The sequence below is a fragment of the Brachyistius frenatus genome, unplaced genomic scaffold (genome assembly GCF_029030835.1).
Source record: "Brachyistius frenatus isolate BFR_SWC_R1_liver_20210118 unplaced genomic scaffold, ASM2903083v1 Contig_185, whole genome shotgun sequence".
Classification (NCBI taxonomy): Eukaryota; Metazoa; Chordata; class Actinopteri; family Embiotocidae; genus Brachyistius; species Brachyistius frenatus.
In genome coordinates, this window is record NW_027210784.1 from 691,367 (window position 1) to 713,408 (window position 22,042).

Genomic DNA, 22,042 nt, shown 5'->3' on the forward strand with positions numbered 1-22,042 from the left:
ACACAAACATGCCGTAAAGACCAGAAAGTATTTCACAAACCCAGTTTTTTCTACAGTTCAAGTCTTGACTCACATCGACTCTCCAGAAAATCAGCAATTTCCTGGTTCCTGTACCTCGACCACTTCCTATAGTTTGTCCAGTGTGTGCTGTGGGCCAACTGAATTATGTCAAATCATGCTAAGCTATGTGATGTACTCACAAGGATGGAGTTTCACTGCCAGCCATTCACAAGTGCAGCAGAGAGTCTTCCAACCAAAGTCCTTCAACCTACATAAATGACCAGACAGGTTGTTTCTCCTTTACTCTCTGATATGACCCAATAGCAGCCTGCAAAGGATAATCAGCAAAGCATATGCTACAGATAAACTGTTCAAAAATAACCGTTTGAAAGGACATAATAACCTAATAAGCAGATGATCTCTGAAGCATTCCAAGACTCTCTGTTGCTGATTTCCAGAGTTTTAAACAAAATTTGTTGTGCGCTCTTCTGCTCAACTTTCAGGTCCAGGGTAAATTGTGCAGGTGCCAGTGGTCACAAAAACATGTGTAACACAGCTGCTGATGTTGATCACGTGATGTTGCTTGGAGTACTTAGTCATAAAAATGTCCCTCTGCAGAAGGTACATTTCTATGGCGTGGCTCTTTTCATACGCAACATGAACAGTCGATTGCACCTCGAACATAATTCCTAATTTACATTTCAAGATGGCGCCGCGCTATCCACGTTATCCACGTTTCTGGCTGGGGGCACTGTTATTGTTTACTCGCGTGATCAGCTGATCGCGCTGAGTAGCCCTCTACTGCTGCTGCCCGGAGCGAGGCCTGAGATCCCCGTTGAACTTCGGAGAAGACGTCGGGGTTGCAGAGCTGGAGCTAAGCTAAAGGCGGAAAGGAGGAAATACAAGCCAGCGGTACCGGAGATCTTAATGGGGAACGTGAGGTCGTTGGCCAACAAGACGGACGAGCTCGGCGCGCTGGTAAAGACCCAGAGGGAGTACCGGGAGTGCAGCATCATGTGTTTCACCGAGACATGGCTGCACTCACATTTCCCGGACCACAGCGCGGCCGTACCCGGCTTCAGGACTGTTCGGGCGGACAGAGACGTTGTTCGGAGCGGCAAGAAGAAAGGTGGAGGGATTACAGTCTATGTGAACGAGAGGTGGTGCAATCCCGACCACGTGTGTGTGAAGGAACGTTTCTGTAGCCCGGACATTGAACTGCTCGCCGTGGGGATGCGTCCTTACTATTTACCGAGGGAGTTCTCGTCCGCCATTGTTATCGCTGTTTACATTCCTCCATCAGCCGACGCAGAGGCAGCAGTGGACACCATCCACTCCACGGTGGCTAAACTACAGACTCAGCATCCCGGTGCATTTTTGGCAGTTACTGGAGACTTTAACCAGTCTGGATAAAGTACTGCCAACTTTGCACCAGTATGTGAACTGCCCCACCCGGAACAATAAAACTCTGGACCTACTGTATGCTAGTGCCATGGATGCATACAGTACTACTGCCCTTCCCCCCCTTGGTAGATCAGACCACAACCTGGTCCTGCTGACTCTCAGGTATGTCCCCCTGGTGCAGAGGCAGCCTGTGACCACCAGGACTGTGAGGAGGTGGACACAGGAGGCTAAAGAAGCCCTGCAGGACTGCTTTGGGTCCACGGACTGGGATGTGCTGTTTGGACCACATGGGGAGGACATCAACAGCAGGACGGACTGTATCACAGAATACATTAAATTCTGTGAACACACCACCGTACCATCCCGGACTGTAAAATGCTTCCCCAACAATAAGCCGTGGATCACCAGTGACCTGAAAGTTCTTCTTAATCAGAAGAAAGCAGCCTTCAGGTCTGGGGACAGGGAGGAGCTCAGGAGAGTGCAGCGCCACCTGAAGGAGAAGATGAGGGAGTGCAAGGACTCCTACAGGAGGAAGCTGGAGGCCAAACTCCAGCAGAACAACGTGAGGGAGGTGTGGACCGGTATGAAGGAGATTACTGGGTTCAAGGGGAGAGAGAGACAACCAGGGGGAACCTGGAGAGGAACAACCAGGGGGAACCTGGAGAGGTCAAATGAACTAAACTGTTTCTTCAACAGGTTTAGTTCACCACCCTCATCTGTCTCCTCCACACCTCACACCTCCCAAACACCTCTGCTGCCTCCCCCATCCCCCCTCTGCGCCCCCTGGTGAACTGCATAGAGCCCTCAATCTCAAAGGGCTCTTCCTCCATCGACACCTCGACCCCCCCCCCCCCCTACACACACCCCTCACCCCCCTCTCTGTGACGACTGACCAGGTTAGGAGACAGCTGGAGAGAATCCACCAGCGCAAGGCTGCAGGACCTGACGGCATCAGCCCCGTGGTCCTGAAGACCTGCGCCGTCCAGCTGGCTGAGGTCCTACAACACCTCTTCAACCTGAGCCTGAAGCAGGAGGAGGTCCCGGTGCTGTGGAAGACATCCTGCCTGGTTCCTGTCCCCAAGAAGACGACTCCATCTGGCCTCAACGACTACCGACCGGTTGCCCTCACATCTCATGTGATGAAGGTGCTGGAGAGGCTGGTTTTGGCTCACCTCAGGCCGCTGGTGAAATCTTCTCTGGACCTTCTGCAATTTGCGTACCAGCCTCATGTGGGAGTGGACGACGCCATCATCTACCTGCTGCAACGAGCTCAGTCTCACCTGGATGGAACCGGTGACTCTGTGAGAATCACCTTCTTTGATTTCTCCAGTGCATTCAACACCATCCAACCACTGATACTGAGTGAGAAGCTGCGGGTGGTGGGGGTGGACGTGTCCACCGTCTCCTGGATCACTGACTACCTGACAGGCAGACCACAGTTTGTCCGTCTGGGCAGTGTGCTGTCTGATACGGTGGTCAGTGGTACTGGAGCTCCTCAGGGAACTGTTCTGTCTCCCTTTCTGTCCCCCTTGTACACAACTGACTTCCAGTACAACTCAGTGTCCTGTCATCTGCAGAAGTTCTCTGATGACTCTGCAGTGGTAGGATGTATAAGGGATGGACGGGAGGAGGAGTACAGGGCAGTAGTGGAGGACTTTGTGGAGTGGGCGGGAAGAAATCACCTGCTCCTGAACGTGGCCAAGACCAGAGAGATGGTGGTCGACTTCAGGAGGAAGACGACGGCTCCACAACCGCTGAGAGTTCTGGGAGAGGAGGTGGACATGGTTGAGGAGTACAAGTACCTGGGTGTGTCCATCGACAACAGACTGAAATGGAAGACCAACATCAATGCTGTCTACAAGAAGGTGATGAGTCGACTCTTTTTCTTGAGGAAACTTCGATCCTTCAATGTGTGCAGCAAGATGTTGGAGATGTTTTACCATCTGTTGTGGCCAGTGCTTTGTACTTCACTGGGGTCTGCTGGGGGAGCAGCATTGGAGCCGGTGACACCAACAAACTCAACAAGCTGGTTAAGAAGGCCGGCTCCATCATTGGCTACAAACTAGATAGTCTGGAAAAGGTGGTGGAGAGGAGGACGCTGAACAAACTATTGTCCATCTTGGATAATCCTGTCCACCCTCTCAACCACCTGCTGCAGGGACAGCAGAGCACTGTCTCTAAAAGATTCCTCCAGCTCCACTGTCACAAGGACAGATACAGGAGATCATTCCTGCCCACTGCCATAAGACTTTACAATAACTCACCTCTGGCAAAATCCATCACAGTACAATAACACTGTTGAATGTGTTTCTTGGTTGCTTGTATATTATATATATAGATATATACTGTACTGTATGTATATATATACATATATATGTTGACTGTGTTTATTGGTTTGTTGTATATAATATATATATAATGTACTGTATATATACTGTATATACTGTGCTTTTTATATTTTATATTTATATTTTTTTACTGCTATTTACTGCTATTTTATTTTATTGCTTTTCTATTCTATTATTCTATTCTATTATTTTATTTTATTCTATTGTTTCTATTATTGCTAGTATGCTGCTATGGCGAAAAAATTTCCCCTCCAGGATTAATAAAGTATATACATACCTACCTACCTACCTACCTAATGTACATAAATGGCCTAAATTTGACTTCCCCCAGGTAGATAATGAAGTTAAAGAGGCACTTTGCAGACTTTTGTTCCTATTCTAAGGCCGTGAAAAACAGTTGTAGAATCGGCAGCTCTTGAGGATCTGTTTCTGAGAAAGTCTGAGAAGATGAGTTGCAGGCCATCTCTTGACCAGCAGATATGTCCAATCAGGAAGTGGGAATTTGTTTGTGATAATGCATTTGAGGGACAGAACTGTCACTCATTTGTCCTGCAGTAAGATCCACACCTTCTTTAGTGTGTTTCTCTTCCTCACCTCCATCAGATTCCAGCTACATATCCCTGGTTCTTAAAACGGATGTGTCAAAGGAGCTGGACATACTGCAACAACTCAGCCATGATGTCATTTTCCCCCAGTGGTCACTTGCAGTATTGCAACAAATAAAAGTCCCTGCACCCCAAAAAGCATTGTCCCCATGGACCATGTTATGAAAGAGATGACGCCTCCGACTGCAAAAAAAGTCAGTTGTTTTATTTTAGACATCATCGCAATATAAAGTCTACTGGCCGAGCGGGAACCTGCAGGGAGCAACGATGGAGGAAAACCTGGGAATTAGAAACCTTTTTTGTTTAAATTGCTTTATAGTGTAAGCATTCTATGAATCAAGTATCCAGCTGTTATAATATATCCATGCTTCTTATAACCAGCATGGTGTAAAGGCCCTGATTTATGGGTTTTCACCACAATTTTCAAATGGCACGAGCTAGTTTGAGCATTTAATGCATATTTATAAACCTGTATTAAATACTGTGTAATATTAATAACAATTTAATATTAAATTCCACATGTTCTAAAATATTGACATTAGTATGGGCCATTAAACCCTTAGATTCTGAGGGTGTCCAAGTCTGAGAGACATCTGTCCAACAATGCATCAGGCTTACCGGGCAGATGTTGGCCAAGCCGGGTGTGTTATTACAGAATGTCCGGGACAACGGAGCTTGAATCAGCAAAATACCAAAGTGGACAAATGAATGAATGTGTTTTCATCTGTGGTCATGCTTCAGTTGGGAAGGAGCTTAGGTATCAAGACTGTCTCATGAGCTGGAAGGCTGCGTGTCGCAGCAGAAATGTGATGTAACAGATACTGCTGGAGCCATGGTGATGTTCGAGAGCCATCCAGTGAAAGGTACAGGACAGATTTAGAGAGGGGAAGTAATGTTTCCTCATTGACTTAATGCAGAACATCTGTAGAATACCTGAAACAATTAAGTTTCAATCATGATTCATCACATAGTTATATTCTTATATATTCATACATACTTTATTTTATACAGCTAGATGAATGTATACATAGTATACAGTAAAAAAAAAAAAAAACTGATAAAAATAACATTATCTGTACATGATGTGAAAAAAAACTAACTCTACATTACCATCTTTTAGATGGTAGAACTGGTCCCTCTGAACCAAAAAAGAAAGTGAAATACATTTTCTGTTGAAAGACATGTTGAGATTGTGTCCATCAAGGACAATGCAACCCCTCAAATACATCAATGTTCTGTGATGTTTGACATTTCAGGTGTCTGTCTGATTGTTGAACATCGTAAACTTGTGTAATGACCCGAGCACTTTTGAGTGTGACACCAAAACAGACTTTTATATCTAATATTTTACAACAGTTGATCACCTTCCTGTTAAGCTACACCTACCACAACTAAATGGTGTGGATTCCCCCCTTAATTTCCTTGTGGATTCGTTTCATAGGGAAAGCCTTTTTTTCCTGCTCTATACCATAAAGAAGAGGAGAGTAACACTGAGGCAAATGGTTGAAACGTATACATTTTTGAATGTCTAAAATGCCACTAGTCAACAGGAATTTTACCCAGAGGATCACACCTATTCTGAACTACTGAAGTCCAACTGAAAAAAATAGAATGAACAACTTAATAAAATGAAGACCCAGCATAGCAAGAACATTTGCTATGCTGGGTACTTTACTGGAGACAAAGGGCCAAGTAACGGTTTCCATTTTCAATTGTCTGGATGGTTTTCCTGTGGGTCCATGTGATATACATTTCGTCATTCGCCTTTGTTCACGAGGGCCCGTGCAGACCCCTCTGCAGAACCCTCTGGGCAGCCCAAAATTTTTAAATATCTGCAAAGCAAAGTAAACTTTGTTACTTTGCTTTGCAGATATGAGGGTTTCATGCACCATAAGTACGAGGGTCAATCAAAAAGTTCTGCCACTGTTCCTGTTGTGCGCGAACGGAGCGCTGCACCCAGATGTGCACAGAGCAGGGGGGAAACAATAACATTTGTAGCCTAAATATTGTAAGTACCTGAGTCAGGCGAGGTTTTGTGATTGAAGGAATGTGAAAATTTTATGTCACCAAGGACATCAGATACGAGCAGAGAATGCACATTAAATAGAATAGAAAGAAGTTGAAGAAAGCCAAATCTGGCAAGTAGGGTGGTGTGGAGCTTGTGTTGCTGCATGCGAGACGTTTGTGCGTTTCCAACACACCTACTATTGCACCACAGTTCACGTCATTTGCACAAAATATTTTCCCTCAGACACCTCAGAACGTCCCAGTTGAACTCTGTGATGACAGTCTGACCCTGGGGGACGAATTCACGGTGTATAACCCTGCCAATGTCAAAGAAAACCCACCTGGCTGCTGACCCGTCGGGTCTTCTTCGGTCTTGGATTGTGACGTTTTGCCACTGTTGAAACACGAATGTCACTTGAGGCACCTCGTACAGCTTATGGCTTCATTGCTGTTGGCTTTTTGAAGCATTTTAAGGGTCTTTCTTGCCAATTTCACAATATTTGATGTGCGCTCTCTGCTCAGATCCATGGTGAATTAGTATTTTGAATAAATGCATACACGGCAGTGGTCACAAAACCATGTGTAACTTTTCAGAGCAGACATTTTGTCTTTTTGATTTAGTGAAAGCAAAGCTGTATTAATAATGGCTACATTCCAGATGTAGATCCTCCTTGTGTGCATATTGTTTCATGGCTTACAGGCACACTTATTGTAACTGGGCCATTATCAATACACCTGTGCTTTCCTTACTGTGATGAGTAAAAGAGTCGGCCATGAAAAAAAGTATTTTGCTTTGCAGTTGCAAATTTATCAGCTAATCAGTTAGCTGACTAATCGTTTCAACTTTTGACCGCCTGATTTTAAGCCTCCTGAAGGTGAGGGTTTGTCAGTATGAAGATAACTCTAAGGTGGTGACACAGGTATACAGGGAGGGCACTTTGAGCAGGCCATGCTTCTGAGCAGCTCATGCAGAGCGGCGTTTTTCACGGTAGTAAGAGGTTCGCGGAGGGTTTGAACTCTTTGGCAACACAGAACAAACAGCTAAGCATTGGTTGATTTGCTTTACATAGAACAGACACATTACAAACAGACTACATTCACTGTATAGAATATACTCACAGTTTAGCTCTAAACAAACTAATTTCTCTCACAAAAATATCTTTCGATTTTTGGTCATGAATTGATGAATTCTTTGATTTTAATCGAATTTGTAAATATTGTATGAGGTGCGTAGGATATATTGTTGACCTCTTCACTTGGAAGAATGTCAAGCTGATCTGAGTTTGGTTTTTCTACAACTATCAACAATTAACTGCACCAAAAGAAGAAAAATTTAAGAAAAAAAAGAAACTGCTTAAAGCAGTCAGGCCTTGAATATGATGGATACAGTACGGTGTTTCACATTTTGATCAGTTCCTCAGTGACATGAGAAGAATGTTAGTTCACAGATAAAATATCAGCACAGTGTACCAAGAAATGATGTATACGTGATCACTATCTCTGCATCTTTGTCCTCTGTACCCCTTTTCAGTCCTTTGGCAATTAAATGTCAGCCATAAATGGATCAAGCACTAGGACAACATAAGTAGTCAGCTCAAACGGAATCGTAGGGGTCTCATACATCATACATAACTTCTCACTGTCCAGTCTTGTGAGTTACATGCCAGGGTTCATGTGGCTAACATGAGTCTTTCCGTAACTGTCTTGGCATGTCTGAATAAAGCTGTAAAGATTTTTTTTTGAATGACCGTCACTTTGAAAACTTGATAAAGCAGCAATGTTTAAGTATTTCATGCCCCAAAAGGGCTTCTGTTCATGCACAAGCCATCAGTTCTGGTAGAGGTAGACTAACCATTAGTCAAACCTGCCATAGATGGTTTGATATTTTACGAGAAGACAGCTGTCATTGTTATCTCTGATGTAAACAATTGTCTGTCTTTTCAGACGATGGAGGAAGACCCTCTCCGTCTCCACTGACTGTCGTTAAAAGTTGCAGACACCCCTTCGGACACAATCAGGCGGTGTTCAATTTGGACCCAACACAGCATTGGAATCATTATGCTGATCTGGGCCAAGGTTCATGTCAAATGTTCACTTTGACTGCCAAAAATAAGTCCCGACGCGATGTCTGCTCTGCTCTAGCATGGCCTCAGGTTGCACAGGTCCAGTTCCTGAGGCTTCCTCCTTCCAGAGCAGTGGTCTCTGGGAAGATTCAGACCGTTCTCTGTCATGCAGAGCACTGGCCGCCTTTTAAAGCCCCTCCCACAGGACTTGGAGCAGTGGGACCAGGTCCCTACGTCCCATATGGGACACGGATCCCCACACGCCCTCACTGCTACAGGCCTGTCAGCACTGTCACAGTCTGCTGCAGGGCGTCCCTCCATGCTCTGGCACTGTACCAGCCTGTTCTGCAGACCATTCCCACAAGTCACCGTGCAGGAATCCCATGGTCCCGTCACCCAGTCACTGACCGGCCTCTTACCCATCAACTGCTTCTTAGCTTCTATTTTGTTGCTATCAGCCAAGACACTGTTCTGCGCTTTGTGACTTTTTTCCTCTTTCCGCAGAGTCTTCTCCTCTTTGCTCTCCTTAGAAATGTAGAATGAGTAGCGCACTCTGGGAGGAGTCATCTTCCCAACCGAGAGCACCTCCACAGTTAGAGGCTCCTGCAGGGGTCTGGCGGCCTGAAGAATCTCCACAGATGTGGAGGTGCCGCTGTAGCGGAGCAGGCTGCCCTTCACCAGCATGTCGCGCTCTGCGGCTGATACCACGTAGTTGCCATTCAGGAGGTACTTGCCATGGCGATTCTTCACAGCTAGATAGTTCTCGTCACTGACCATTCCTCGGTACCCGCGCTGACGGATGTCAACGTTGGAAGCACCAACAGGCAGCATCACTACAAAGTTGTAGCCATGACTGGAGAGAAGAGGCAAGATGTCATATATTAATGATGCTATCGAACAATTTGGAGTTTTATCCGGACATGATGATATTGAGACAAATTCACAGAATTTAACACTTAAGACTTGTCTATGCAGACTACTTACATAGGCTTGGTGAACATTCCTGAGACCTTTTTGCAGCCCTGGTTATCACCACCGCACACACCACACTTGTCAAACTTCCTGTTGGAGTCCAGCTTGCCATCGCAGCCTGCCTTGATGCATTTTCCCTGAACGCACACAGCTGGGGTGTCGGGAGAGCAGGGTGTCCCATCCACCACCTGCCGGATTTAGGTCACACATTACATCACATGCATTACATGTGTGTCGGGCCTACCAGGCTTTACACACTTTATTCCTCTGACTAAACAAACATAATGAAACAAATAGGTTAAATAACCAGAGGTAGCACCAGAGGGATTGTGCAGAGTCCTTCAGTGTAACTAAATCTTGGCTCGTATTTCTGTTACAAGGTTTTTTTCCCTGCTCAATGCATAAATAGTCGCTGACAAGCCACAGCTGAGAGGTGATACTGTCCCTGCATGTTTCCCTTTCTCACCACTCCATCTATCCTCTACTACCACCAATACATCCCCTCACATTGCTTTGTATCTAATGAAAAATGCCATTACTTCTTGCATTGTGGAGGAGGGCCAAAACATACACACTAACCTCCTAAACATTTGTGAACAGAGATGCTCAGTATTTCGACATAAATGTCTCAACTCCACCTCTCATTAGGCTTTGACTCATGACTCACGAGGTGCTTACTGGCGAGGAGTTCATTGCAGTAGTTGATACCCACTTAGCTCAGAATATTAAGAGGATTCCTTCATTTAATGTCAAGGGTTTTTAGACATACCCAAGTGTGGCAGAACTTTGTTTTTTACTCAGCAGCATAAATAAAGCTGACAACATTGCAGCATTGTAACGTGTGAAGCCTGCAATACTATTTGCACAACAGCTGGCAGTTATCATGCAAACCAGCCTCCAGATGGTCAGGTAATTAAGTTCTGCTGGTAATATGAAAGAAGTCATTATGTCATTTGCCTCGATGTCATTGCTGTTTCTCTGCTTCATTGGAACAGCATTCACACAGAGCTGTCTCGTACATAGAATTTATGTTCTTGACCCAACTAATTTTTTTCAGGGAGAAATAGTTGATATAAAACAGATACAATCACATTGTGTTTGCTCGGAGGAATGGTTAAATGAACATAGTAAATCTGATGCATACCTTCGGAGCAAGGACATAGAAGTATCCGGTTCCATTAGCACGACAGATGAGCTTGCATTTGTCTTTGGGAGAGATGCCTGAATACTTGGGAACCCAAACTACAGAGGAGCCCAGCCTGTTGGTGTTCAGGTTCAAGCCATTAAACGCTTCACACTGCTCCTCACGGAAGCTCTTACCTGGAGATGAAAAAAATTAAAATTGGGTCCCTAATTTTAGACGAGGTGGATAAAAGCAGGCTTCTAATTTCTAGCTGGTGACCAGTGACCGCACTTCTTCTGAATAACGCATCCTTATTGGGAACAGAAATCAGATTAATTTGGAAACTATTGGAGCAACCTTTAACCAATCAGCATTGGTCACCATATACTGTACGTTGTGTGCCATTGCCACTGTTGTTGTTGAGAATACTTCAACATCATCGCTTTTAACCACCCCCAAAGGTCACTAATTAGTCTGTGGTTGAGAAAACCTAAATGACAACAGGGTTTCCAGGCTACAATCACAGTGAAGACTAAAGACATGAGCAATAATCAGGCGTAGCTAGGCTAAGTTTTACCAAATAAAGAGATAAGTCACTTGCAGATTTTATCGGCTTTAGTTAACTACCTAGAACTTAAGTTCTGAGTTGGTTGAAAACAGCATCTCTGAATATAAAATACTTAACTTCCATACTTGCTCTTATTTTCGAGCTCTATTACACTTGTAAGAGAAAAGATGTTTAGGATGAGGACGAACTGATGTTTGGAGAATGCAATGATATTTTGGGTAACTTTGGGTTTAAGTGCTGGACTGTAAACTTCCCGAATAGACCAGGAAGAAGCTTCCTCACCATGGTTAAATAATGCTATTTACATAATTTTCTAGCTATTTATGGTAACTAATAAGACCTCTCAGCGAATGTGTTTTAAAGAAGTTACAACTAAACATGTTAGGTTTAGTTTAACTTTTTTTTTTTTTTTTTCGTTTTGGGTGCCTGTTATTGATGCTGAGGTATATTTGGACAGTGGTTCTGAGGAGGGGTTTAGTGATTGCTCAGTTGCAGCCTTTAACGTGTGTCGGGGACTGTAGTGTACCTGTATCAGGACAAGGGTTGAGGTTACAGGAGCGATATTTGATGCGAAGGCCGTAGCAGTATTTGCCTCCATTCTCTGGGACAGGGTTGTCACATTCTCTCTTGGCCAGCTGAACTCCCCCACCACAACTTCTGGAACAGTCTCCGTATGCACCCCACTTCCCCCACCGCCCATCCACCTGAGACCACAGAAAAAATAACAGGCACAATATTTTTTCAGTCTGTGATTAAAAAATAAAATGACCGAGCCGGCCGGGCCACTGCTTTCTTTTCACACTTTCTCACTTTGGTGTGCACAGTGCTGTTCTTATCGGCGCAAGCTCCTCGGTAGCAGACCTTGCCGTTGCCACAGTTTGTGCCGTCTGCCCAGGGGAAGTGACGGGTTTGGCAGACCAGCTGTCCGCGGGCTTTCCCAGTGCACCAGAGCTTGGAGCAGGGCTGCATATAGGGGCAAGGTTTGGAGCTGTGGCCAAAAGCGAGCTCGCACTGGCGGTGCAGGCTGTAGCTAAAGCCGGGCAGGTTGTCTGGGAGGGACAGCTGCTTCTGCGGCTGGTCCAGCAGACAGTCTCCTGCAGAAACGAACAGTGTTGAGGAGTAAGAAGTTAGATGTAATGAAGTTATGTAAATAATTTACAAAAATTATAGGTCATTGTAATTTATGACATTCACTGAGACCAAACATAGAAGGAAAAGTAAACTGTGGACTTGGTTGTGGGCATACAACTCAGCACTTTGTCTTAATTTAAAAAAAAAAAAATAAGACTCCATCATACAGAATCCACTTGCAGTCACTTGTAAGATTTGGCATGAGGAGAACAAGCTGAATGATATATTACTACAATGAATGGTACACTATATGGAATATGGATATCATCAGCATCTGAAATTACAGCTCAAGGGAAATTTAGTTCTGGGATCCACTTCGGTCTCTTCCATGTATTTACTGCACACTGCGAATTGTTGAGGCTCATAAGAATCAGGTATCAACGATTAGTTAAGTAACTACAATTAGTTTTTTTCTTTCTGACTTACATATCTGAAATTCACTCTTAAATTACCAAAATGTGTCTATTCTCATCCACACCTCCAACATAAAAAGGCAACAAAATGAACCCAGATACCACATCAATAATGCCCTTTTTTAAAGTCTGACCGGCAAATACCTGAAGACACTCAGTTCAAAGCTTTCTAAGCTAAGAGGAAACAAACTTGATGATGTGTCATTTTGAGTTTAATGCCAAAACAAGATTTCTTGCCAAATATCCAAATTCCCATCATGAATTTGTCTGATAGAAAAAAAACACCCTAAGCCTTTTGTTTAGACCAATGACATAGCAACTACCAAAAATCCTCTCAAATTGACATTGTTCATTAAGTTCTTACTTCATTGTTATTGTGATTGGTCCCTTTTTGCTTGCTGCTGCTATAAACAAGGTTCATGAGGGCAATAAGTGAACCAAAACAGTAAATGTTTGGTACAGCAGGAAAACAAAATCCCGAAGCTAAGAGATAATAAAACACTCTGCCGGGAACTCCAAAGGAACCTGCAAAGTCATGTTATAATTCCCTGTTTCATGTTGTTACATGAAAATCTTTTATACAAGGGGAAATCAAAAAGTTAAATGACTTCTCTGGTTCCGCATGTACTGTGCACACTACCGTGATGCGATGGAGCAGAAGGAAGCTTCGCGAGTAAGTCTTCCAAATTTGACAAATTGCTTGATCAACATCAGTGGCTTAGTTAAGTGCAATTTGGCATGTACATATTTGCAATTTCAACATGGACTTAGGCAGACAGCATGCATCAAATCTTGTGTGAAACCCAGGTAACAGAGACCCTTGAAATGCTTTGGAAAGTCTATGGCAATGAAGCAAAGATTGAAAGATATTCACATTTCAATAATGGTACAACGTCACTGTTCAAGACCGAAGAAGGTGTATCAGGTCAGGAGCGCAACCAGGTGGGTTTTATTGACATCCGTGGGGTTGTGCACCATGAGTATATCCCCCAGGGAAAGAAAACTATCGGTGCAAACAACATGACAACGCTCCCTGTGACTTCTATCTTTTTTCAAAAACTTTGACCCTTTGCTTCAGTTTCAGGTCCATGGTGACATTGCAAATACGCATGTACCAGTGGTCACAAAATCCTCAGTAACTCAGATACTAATATGGATAAAGAGACACAAACTGAAATAGCCAGCTTTGAGCTACCTTAAAGTGTAGCTCTCGGTTAGTTTTTCAAAATTAAAATGAAGCCTCTCTTGTTTTGTCTGACTTGTCATGTTAGACATGTTGCTATTTGTACCCTCTTGCTATTGCATTTTATTGTGTTATTGTCTGTGATGTGTGTTTGAAGTTGTATTTCTTAAAATAAACTACTATGACTTTTTTATTACTTTAAGATGCTTGTGAGGCACGATTTGTTTGAAGCCAAATAGACATATCAGTGAAAACAGATAGAATAGAAATATTTTTGGCTTCAAGTACCAAAAATTAAATTTTTAAAAAAAAAAAAAAAAAAAAACAGTGCCAAGGTCTGTTTTTTGTGGGTACAATTATATTGCTACCAGCTGAAAGCTGGATGATGAAGCCTGGACAGAATTAGTGATCTATCTGAGTCCAGAAAGACATAGAGGAAGTGTTTACTAACCATGACCTCTGTCCAGGAACTCAGTAATGATGGCTGCACTGCACATAGACCAGGGTCGGCTCCTGTCTATCTGAATCAGCGTGGGAGACATCATATGGTTGTCCTTTAGTTTCCCAAATACCTCCTCACATGCCTTCACATTGTCGTGGGGCATGTTGAAGACGTGGCCTGAAGGGAGAGGGTGGGAAAAGAGACATCATGGTCACAACTTTAGATTCAAGTAGTTGTTTTTAGTCAAACAGGATTTGAACGAGTTACTGGGAAGACACAGTGAAGTTACGGTGAGAGGGAATTATGAAAATATTAGCACAATTAAAGACAAACTTTTTACCAGACATCAAAATACACATAAGGCAAAAGGAACTCTGGACTGATTTGAAGCTGATGTCATAGCAGACAGGAATGCAGTTGTAAATGGGAATATAATGCATGGCATACATCCACGTACTAAACCAGGCCTGACAGGGGAATTTAGTTCCCAAGGAAATAATTTCATTCCCTAAATGTGAACATGCAGTAATTTTCCAAAAGAAAAAAGAAAAACACAAATTGTGGTTTTAACATGTTTAATCATGAGACTGGATCATTTTGAGGGGGAAATTGTGTAATTACTTAACATACATGAGGACAGTGTAAACCAATGCCTCTCTTGGGCCTCAGGAGTTACTTGTGCATCTGGTTTCATGCACAAGCCCTGCTTTTATTTTATTTTACAGCCTTTTCAACCACTGATTATTGAAAATGCTCAAAAAAACGGTTATTTTGACATAGAAGTTTGTAAAACCACATGCATCATCTATTAAGCAGCATCAAAATACAGTGTCGGGCATGAACGAATATGCAGTGTTTCACTTCATCTCTTTTTCATTTTGACCTTTGACAGATTTAAACAGTTAATTTAGCTGCAATTAGAAGGATATTTTTGGTCAAATATGTCCATAATATCAATCTAAATAACAAAAACTAGAGGTACAGTATGGAGAAAAAAATAACTTATTGGAAGTTGAGGTGCTGTACAATCAACATATTTGATCAAGTTATATGACATTTAAATAAAACTTGTGAATTTTGATCTCAGAATTTTTAGGTGGATTTCATGTGGTCAAGTTGGGAAACAACCCAAAATAGCTAGCTAGTTAGCAAGAGTATTAGAAACTGTTTTAAATGTTATAAAAGTAAACTTGAAAAAAAAATGCACTTATTAGCTTATGAGAGCGAGAGTTGTTACCAACATCATGGGTGTTTATTACACGCTTAGCAGAAAAGGTGGAGGGGAAAGAGGTAACCTGGCTATATCCAAAGTGAAAAACGATGCTGATCAGCATCTCTAAATGTGTCTTATATACACAACATATCTTGTTTTTTAAATCCCTATAAAACAAATGGGAAATTAACATTTTAGAGGAAGTTATATGAGCATGACTGTCAAAACCTTGGGAAGCTGTGCACGGTTATGTAGCTGTTGTTTGCCACAAAATACTAAGTGGAATATAACTTCTCACGTTTCTCTACTATGTTAAAAGGATATGTATAATTCATCGGCTTTAAAGGTGTTGACAGGAATTTATTTTTTTACAAACTTTGAATAAAGCAAAGCTGTTCCCCCATCGTTCTGTGTTTATGCTAAGCTGGGCTATCCATGTCCTGGCTCCAGTTAATGCTCAGACATGGTATTAATCTTATCATGTCACTCTCAGAAAGAAATCTAATACCTACTACATATCCCAAAATGTTTAACTATCCTTATGTCATTTGCACCCCAGATGTAAAGAGACAGCCGCTGGTCAACATGGCAGATCAGAGATAGGGGGAAACTTTTTGGTAACACAAAGTGTCTCCTCAACAGCCATGAATGAATGAACTGAACATGCCAGTAATATTTCCTTTGCTTGCATTCCCATTTTTCTGCTGTCATAGCATCACAGACAAGCTCCACTGTTTATGATATCATGTGAAATCGTTTTTATAGATTTTTCAAACACGTATCTCTCACTTGCCATTTGCAGCTGCTGGTGCGCAAAGTTACGTGCTGCAGCTGTAGTGTTGAACATGCACTGATGTCTGTGAGACCCAGAGACCTGCTGGTTCTGATTCTGCTCACCCACAAAGATCGGGGAGACTGATTGACGAACAGAACATCCGTTTGAATATAATAATAGCTGGTTGGGTTGAAACCCTGCAGTCCTCTTAAGGACCAGGACTGAGAACCACAGCAATAAAGATCATTCGGAAAGTTGTAAAGCCTTCAGGCCAGACCGGTTATGAACGTATTGCGTCTGTCAAATCCAACTGCAGAATTCCTTTGACATCTTAAGCTGAGGTTATATGCAGCTCTTCGCCTTGAGCATACGTCGCTCTGCGGCCAAATGTGCATTAGCATAAATCTGAAATGCATCATGTGAGTGTTCAGCCCCTGCCGTTGAACAACTTTCTTACCAAGTTCATGAGCAGTTGTGAAAGCAGAGGGTAAGCCGTCATCCTCAATGACAGAGCAGCTCCTCTTCGGGTCGCACATGGTCCCAACGTCGGCCATCCCAAGCGTGTCACAGGTTGTGGCACCGCAGAGATCCTGGTGACACAGGGACAAATCTGTGACTTGTGAAGACTGCATTTCTTTCTTCTTATTGGAAGCCTGAGAAATCTGATTGGACTCGAGCCGTGCTCCAAACATGTTTTGTGTGGCTGGGCCGTGAGCTCCAGAGGGAACAGACCATGAAAGGCACTAATGTAAAGCATATGGGACTTTGATTTGCTTGCTTATTCTCTGTTCTTAAAATAAATTAAAGCACAGGGTCAGGAGAGATAGGCCTCCACACATGTCCTCTTGGTGTTTCTCTAAGGATGTGTAGGGAGATACCTGCAACACATAGTCCAGGGTAAAATAAATCCACATCAACTCCACTAATCATTAACTTTGTTGCTACTTCTTTCTATAGTTTATTTATGTTTACATATATTGTTAGTTATCAAACAGCTTAAAGTCAACTGCTGGACTGGACTGCTCATGAACATCTGGTAGGATGTTACACAACTTTTTTTGTTTTCTTCCTTTGCAATTTAACAAGGGTACAAACAAACAAGAATGAATCTGGTGCTGATTTGCACTTTTCAGTGTTTTACCAAATTGTCCTTACAGTATAATGTCTCTGGCATACCTCGTCTACCAACAGCAGAAAGTATTGATTCAATGTACAGCCAATTCAAAATTATTTGCTTTATGTATTCAATATTAAGTATACCACGCTGTTGTTATTTGCTCCCAGTTATTTTAAAGATTTCACACAAATAGAGTTCGTTAAAAAAAATGCCAAAACAAAATACATTACCCAACAACTATCTTAATGCTGCCTGTGTTCAGAGCAAAGTGCATCCCACAATTCAGTTTGGTCTGCTCCACCAGTTTAATGCAGTGGTCATTTGTAAACTGGTTTTAAGTTCTAGATAACTTCTCCCTCAAGTTAAATGCTTTATCAGTGGTATCCCTTCAGCTCCTCTGTGTGCATGTCATCAGACTAACTGTAATACTGCACGGATTCTGCTTTATTATGTGTAAATTAAACTAGAAAATCTTCTGAGCTTAAAAAAACTCTGATAAAACCTTGAAGTAGTACTTGAAGTCTTAGTGGGTACTTAGGCAAGACAACAATTACTGGAAGTAGGACCTTGACTACTCCCAAATACCACAAGTGAGTGTACTGGGATGGACCAGGTTTTCAAAAACAAGTTTCCCTCTAAAAGTAAATCTCTCACTACTTTGGTCCAGACTGAAATATCTCAACAATGGTTGGATGGTTTCCCATAAAATTGACTACACACATTCATGATCCCAGAGGAGGAAACCTTTTGACTTTGGGGATTTTCTGACTTTTCCTCAAGGTCGTTTTTTGTGTCTTTAAATGAACTTCCTCAACAGCCATTGGATGGATGAAATTTGTTACACATCTTCACGTCCCCCTCAGAAACAACATTGATATGAGGGGAAATCAAAAAGTTCTAAGACTGTTCCTGCTGCATGAATGGATCACATTGTGCAGGGGGATGCTCTAACCTCCGTGAGTAAATATTCCAAGGTCGGTGTCTTGATCGACACCTTTTTTTGATCATTTGTAAGTCTATCTGCAATTTCACAACGGACTTGAGCAGCGAGTGCACATAACATTTTGTGTCAAACTATAGAAATGCACAACAGACACCCTTTAAGTGCTTCTGAACGCCTACAATAATGATGCAATGAGGCAGGGGAGGAGTTTTAAATTGGCATTAGTGTTTCCTGAGGGCCAAAAGTTCACTGTCCAAGATCAAAGAAAGTGCATCAGGTCAGGAGCGCAACCAGGTGGGTTTTCTTTTACATTCTACAAGCTATGCACAGGATCAGACTGTTAATGGCAAGTTCTGCTGTGATGCTCTGAGGAATCGGAGGGATTCCGCGTTTCTAACCCTCAACAACAAGACCGTGTGTAACTCAGGTGCTGATGTTGATCGAGTGAAACTCGGAATGCTTCCTCATGAAGTTGATTTATTTCTGCTCCGTGCACGTGACAGTTCTGCACTCCATTCGTGCGCAGCAGCAGCTGTCACTTAACTTTTTGATTGTCCCTCATAACTTTGGCCCATGCTTTGATTTATGGCAAACTTTCTGCATAATGAATCACATTTCCATCAGCCTCAGCTGTACTTCATGTTTGTTTCTCCCTTAGCAAATGATAGCATACAAACATGCAACATTAGGATGGGGAACATTACACCTGCTTAACATCAACATGACATCATTGCTATTTTGAGCATGTTCACAGGCTGGCGTTAACATTAAGCTCAAAGCACCACTGTGCTCACATACGGCTGGAGACTCTCATCTTGGCGTTCAACACAACAGGAAAAATTGAGAGCTTTTTTCCACTGGAACAATTCATTATTATTGGAATAATGGTCCTGAAGCATTGATTATCAGTGACATCGATCTGTTCTGAGGCTTATTGGATGTGTGTAGAACTTCTTTTGTCTCAGCTTCAATATTTCTGGCCAGGAATTATGTTCTGTCAACAAGTGATTTTGTTGTGGTTAGAGAAGGCTAAATATGAACACCTACTGTAGTTGATGATGAACCTGTTAATCCAAGTGTTACATTGAGGCCCAGCGATGGCCAGAAGCACCCTCTGCCAGCCATGTGTATTCCACACCATTTCCTCTCCGTAACCTATTACAAGGTTTTTTCCAACGGAGCAGCTGTACTCATTGTGCCCTACAAGGACAACAACACCAGACCTGGATTTTCCTCTATATAATAGCCCTCACTGTAAATAAGGGCTCTTTCCTGGCACTGGGATGATTCTTCTCCCTTTCTGACCTTGAAGTGTTATTGTATGTTGCTATGCAGTGAAGGACAAAAGACGTGTATCAGATGGTCAGCCTGAGCCAAACTGAACCTAATGGAAAGCTAGCAGCAGTGATGACCAGGAATCAAAGGGGGAGACAGGGAGAAGTTCGTAACTATGGAGGAAAATGTACTCGCTAGTGGCCACATGGGATCATCTGACAGCTGTGACCAGGCTGGATGCTTTAGATAGTGTCAGCTTACATCAGCTTGAAAGAATGAGGAACTCCTTTAAATGTTCAGTGGATTCTTATTAAATGTTATTATAGGTAGATAGTGATCCCGTTCTTAAGCAGACGTTCCGTTCTTAAGTGAGGTCTTTTACGGAAAGAACTGGCTCAGTTGGTCTTTTCCAGTGACTCATTGCAACAGCCAATACACAAGTAAAGGGTTGGGACCTGTAGAGCTGTGCAAATGACAGCTACCACAAAAGTTCATGGATGGATTACTGAACCAACTGAGCACAAACTCAGACGCTTGAATGGGCTCCTGGGCCGGAGCATATATAAAGTCATATTAAAGGTCATAGAGATTCTTTACAATGATTAGGAGATGACCACAAAGACATGAAACAACCACAGCAACACGAGATGACTCAAAAGAGACACAAAGAGAGACAAAACAACAAAGACACAAAGTAAACATGACAAGACACAAATCCACCAGACACATGAAATGACCACAAAGGTTAACACAGTTATGTCTCACTATGTTAACCCAAGGGAAACATGGTGAGACCTAACACAACTCCAAAGAAACATAAAGGGAACACTCAGAGACAAAAAAAGAAGTACAAACAGGTGCAAAAACACCTCACAGACCCAAAATCACCAGCAAAATAACTAGGTGGGGGACCTTTTACGTGTTTGTGCCCAGAGTTCAAGTCTCTCAATGCAACTCATCATGCCCTCTGCTTACCTGTTTGGTGAACAGAATGGCTGTGTCCCAGTACTCGGGGTGCTTGTCACTGTGTTTATTCAACTTCTTCTGCCAGGAGCAGAAGTTGCGCAGAGTCAGGGCAGCATTACTGGAAACCTTAGGTCCCTTGTCAGCTTCATTCATCACCATGAAGCCAACCACCACTATGTTTATGGAGTTGAGAATGCTGGGGTGCTTGTAAAGCCTAGCTGCTACTGACATCAGGGTCAGGAGGTAATGCTTCAGGTCATCCCCGTGAAATTTAGCCATAGATTCATCTGCCACCACCAGCACCTCCACAAACCTGGGGATGGAGGCAAACCGTTTTGACCTTCCCAGGGATTTCAACACAGTTTCTGTTACGCCATCAATCGCCACTTGGCTCATGTACTTGTATTTCTCCAGGGAAACGGTGAAGTTGGTGTTAGGTGTAACTCCACACCTGCTGGTGAAGTTGCCGCCTGAGTGCGCAGCGCGTCTCCGCCGGATAATATGCGTCCTATCAGGGGAGGCAGCTGATGCGTCCTCAGTCCTGATCTGGCTGATGAGATACTCCATGCCGTTGTAGGAGAACCCCCCCTGCAGACCTTTGCACAGGCTAAGTGCAGCAAAGGAGTCCGGGTCTTCGTTGACATTACCGGAGTAGAAGCATTCCCTGAGGTCAGCAGCTGCAGAGGCGGTGGATGCTGAGGAGTCACTCTCAGGCAATACGCTGCCAGGTGCAAAGAAACTAGAATCCGGTGTGAGGTGGAGGTAAAATTCCTGCTTGAATGCGCTGAGTCTAAAAGAAATCTGTCTTTCACTCATCTGCTCCGCATGCCGGTGCAGATGCTTTTCATGATCCACGCGAACAGGTTTGCAGAAATCTATCTCCATGCAACATGTTAGCTTCAAGTAAAGTAAGGACTGTGTGAAAAGAAGAAAATAATTTATGAGTACAGCCATCTCTGCTCTTGCTCGGGAGAGTAAACTGTGTAATTTAGCTGCGGTGCATTTGCATGTAGCAAGAAGTTGTGCGCAATGGCACCGAGCTCCGCTTGTGTCTCCTCAAAAAAACTATTCACCCGCGCTTCCTTGCAGCTTCTTTCCCGTCTAACACCGTTTCCTCTCTGGACACCAACTTCTCTGAGCTGCTGAGCTTTAAAGTCGTGCACAAACACCAACGATCGCTGTTGAATGAAATCTGAGTACATGCGCAAGAGAGAGCTCATTGGTCATGCTTCTCGGTTTGTACTGCAGACCGCAGCCTCTTGTAACTCTCCAAATATTATTGTTTCTGTACAGCATGTGCGACAGGAGTTGGAGCATCACCACCCCTCCCACTGCACAGACTCAGTGCAATGGGAGTAAACACACAAGGAGCCAAAGGCAGCTGCACCGAGATTGGTCAATGTTGGGGGTTTGGCATCTTTCCATTAATTTTTGAGTTCTGCTGCTGAAACATAACCTTCAAAATGTCACCTTAATGGTGGAACATAACTCTGT

General features: G+C 43.2%; 1 protein-coding gene across 1 annotated transcript; it reads right to left on the reverse strand.

The window, feature by feature from the left end:
- Positions 1-6,374: 6,374 nt before the first annotated feature.
- Positions 6,375-21,625, reverse strand: LOC138632475 (A disintegrin and metalloproteinase with thrombospondin motifs 15-like). The gene is made up of 8 exons (XM_069718062.1): positions 20,558-21,625; positions 16,705-16,837; positions 14,269-14,436; positions 11,901-12,184; positions 11,617-11,794; positions 10,544-10,719; positions 9,412-9,587; positions 6,375-9,280 (listed from the first exon to the last, which is right to left on the reverse strand). Exons 1-8 carry the CDS (start codon positions 21,500-21,502, stop codon positions 8,503-8,505), a joined length of 2,838 nt encoding a protein of 945 aa, XP_069574163.1. The 5' UTR covers positions 21,503-21,625; the 3' UTR covers positions 6,375-8,502.
- Between the last annotated feature and the right edge of the window lie 417 nt (positions 21,626-22,042).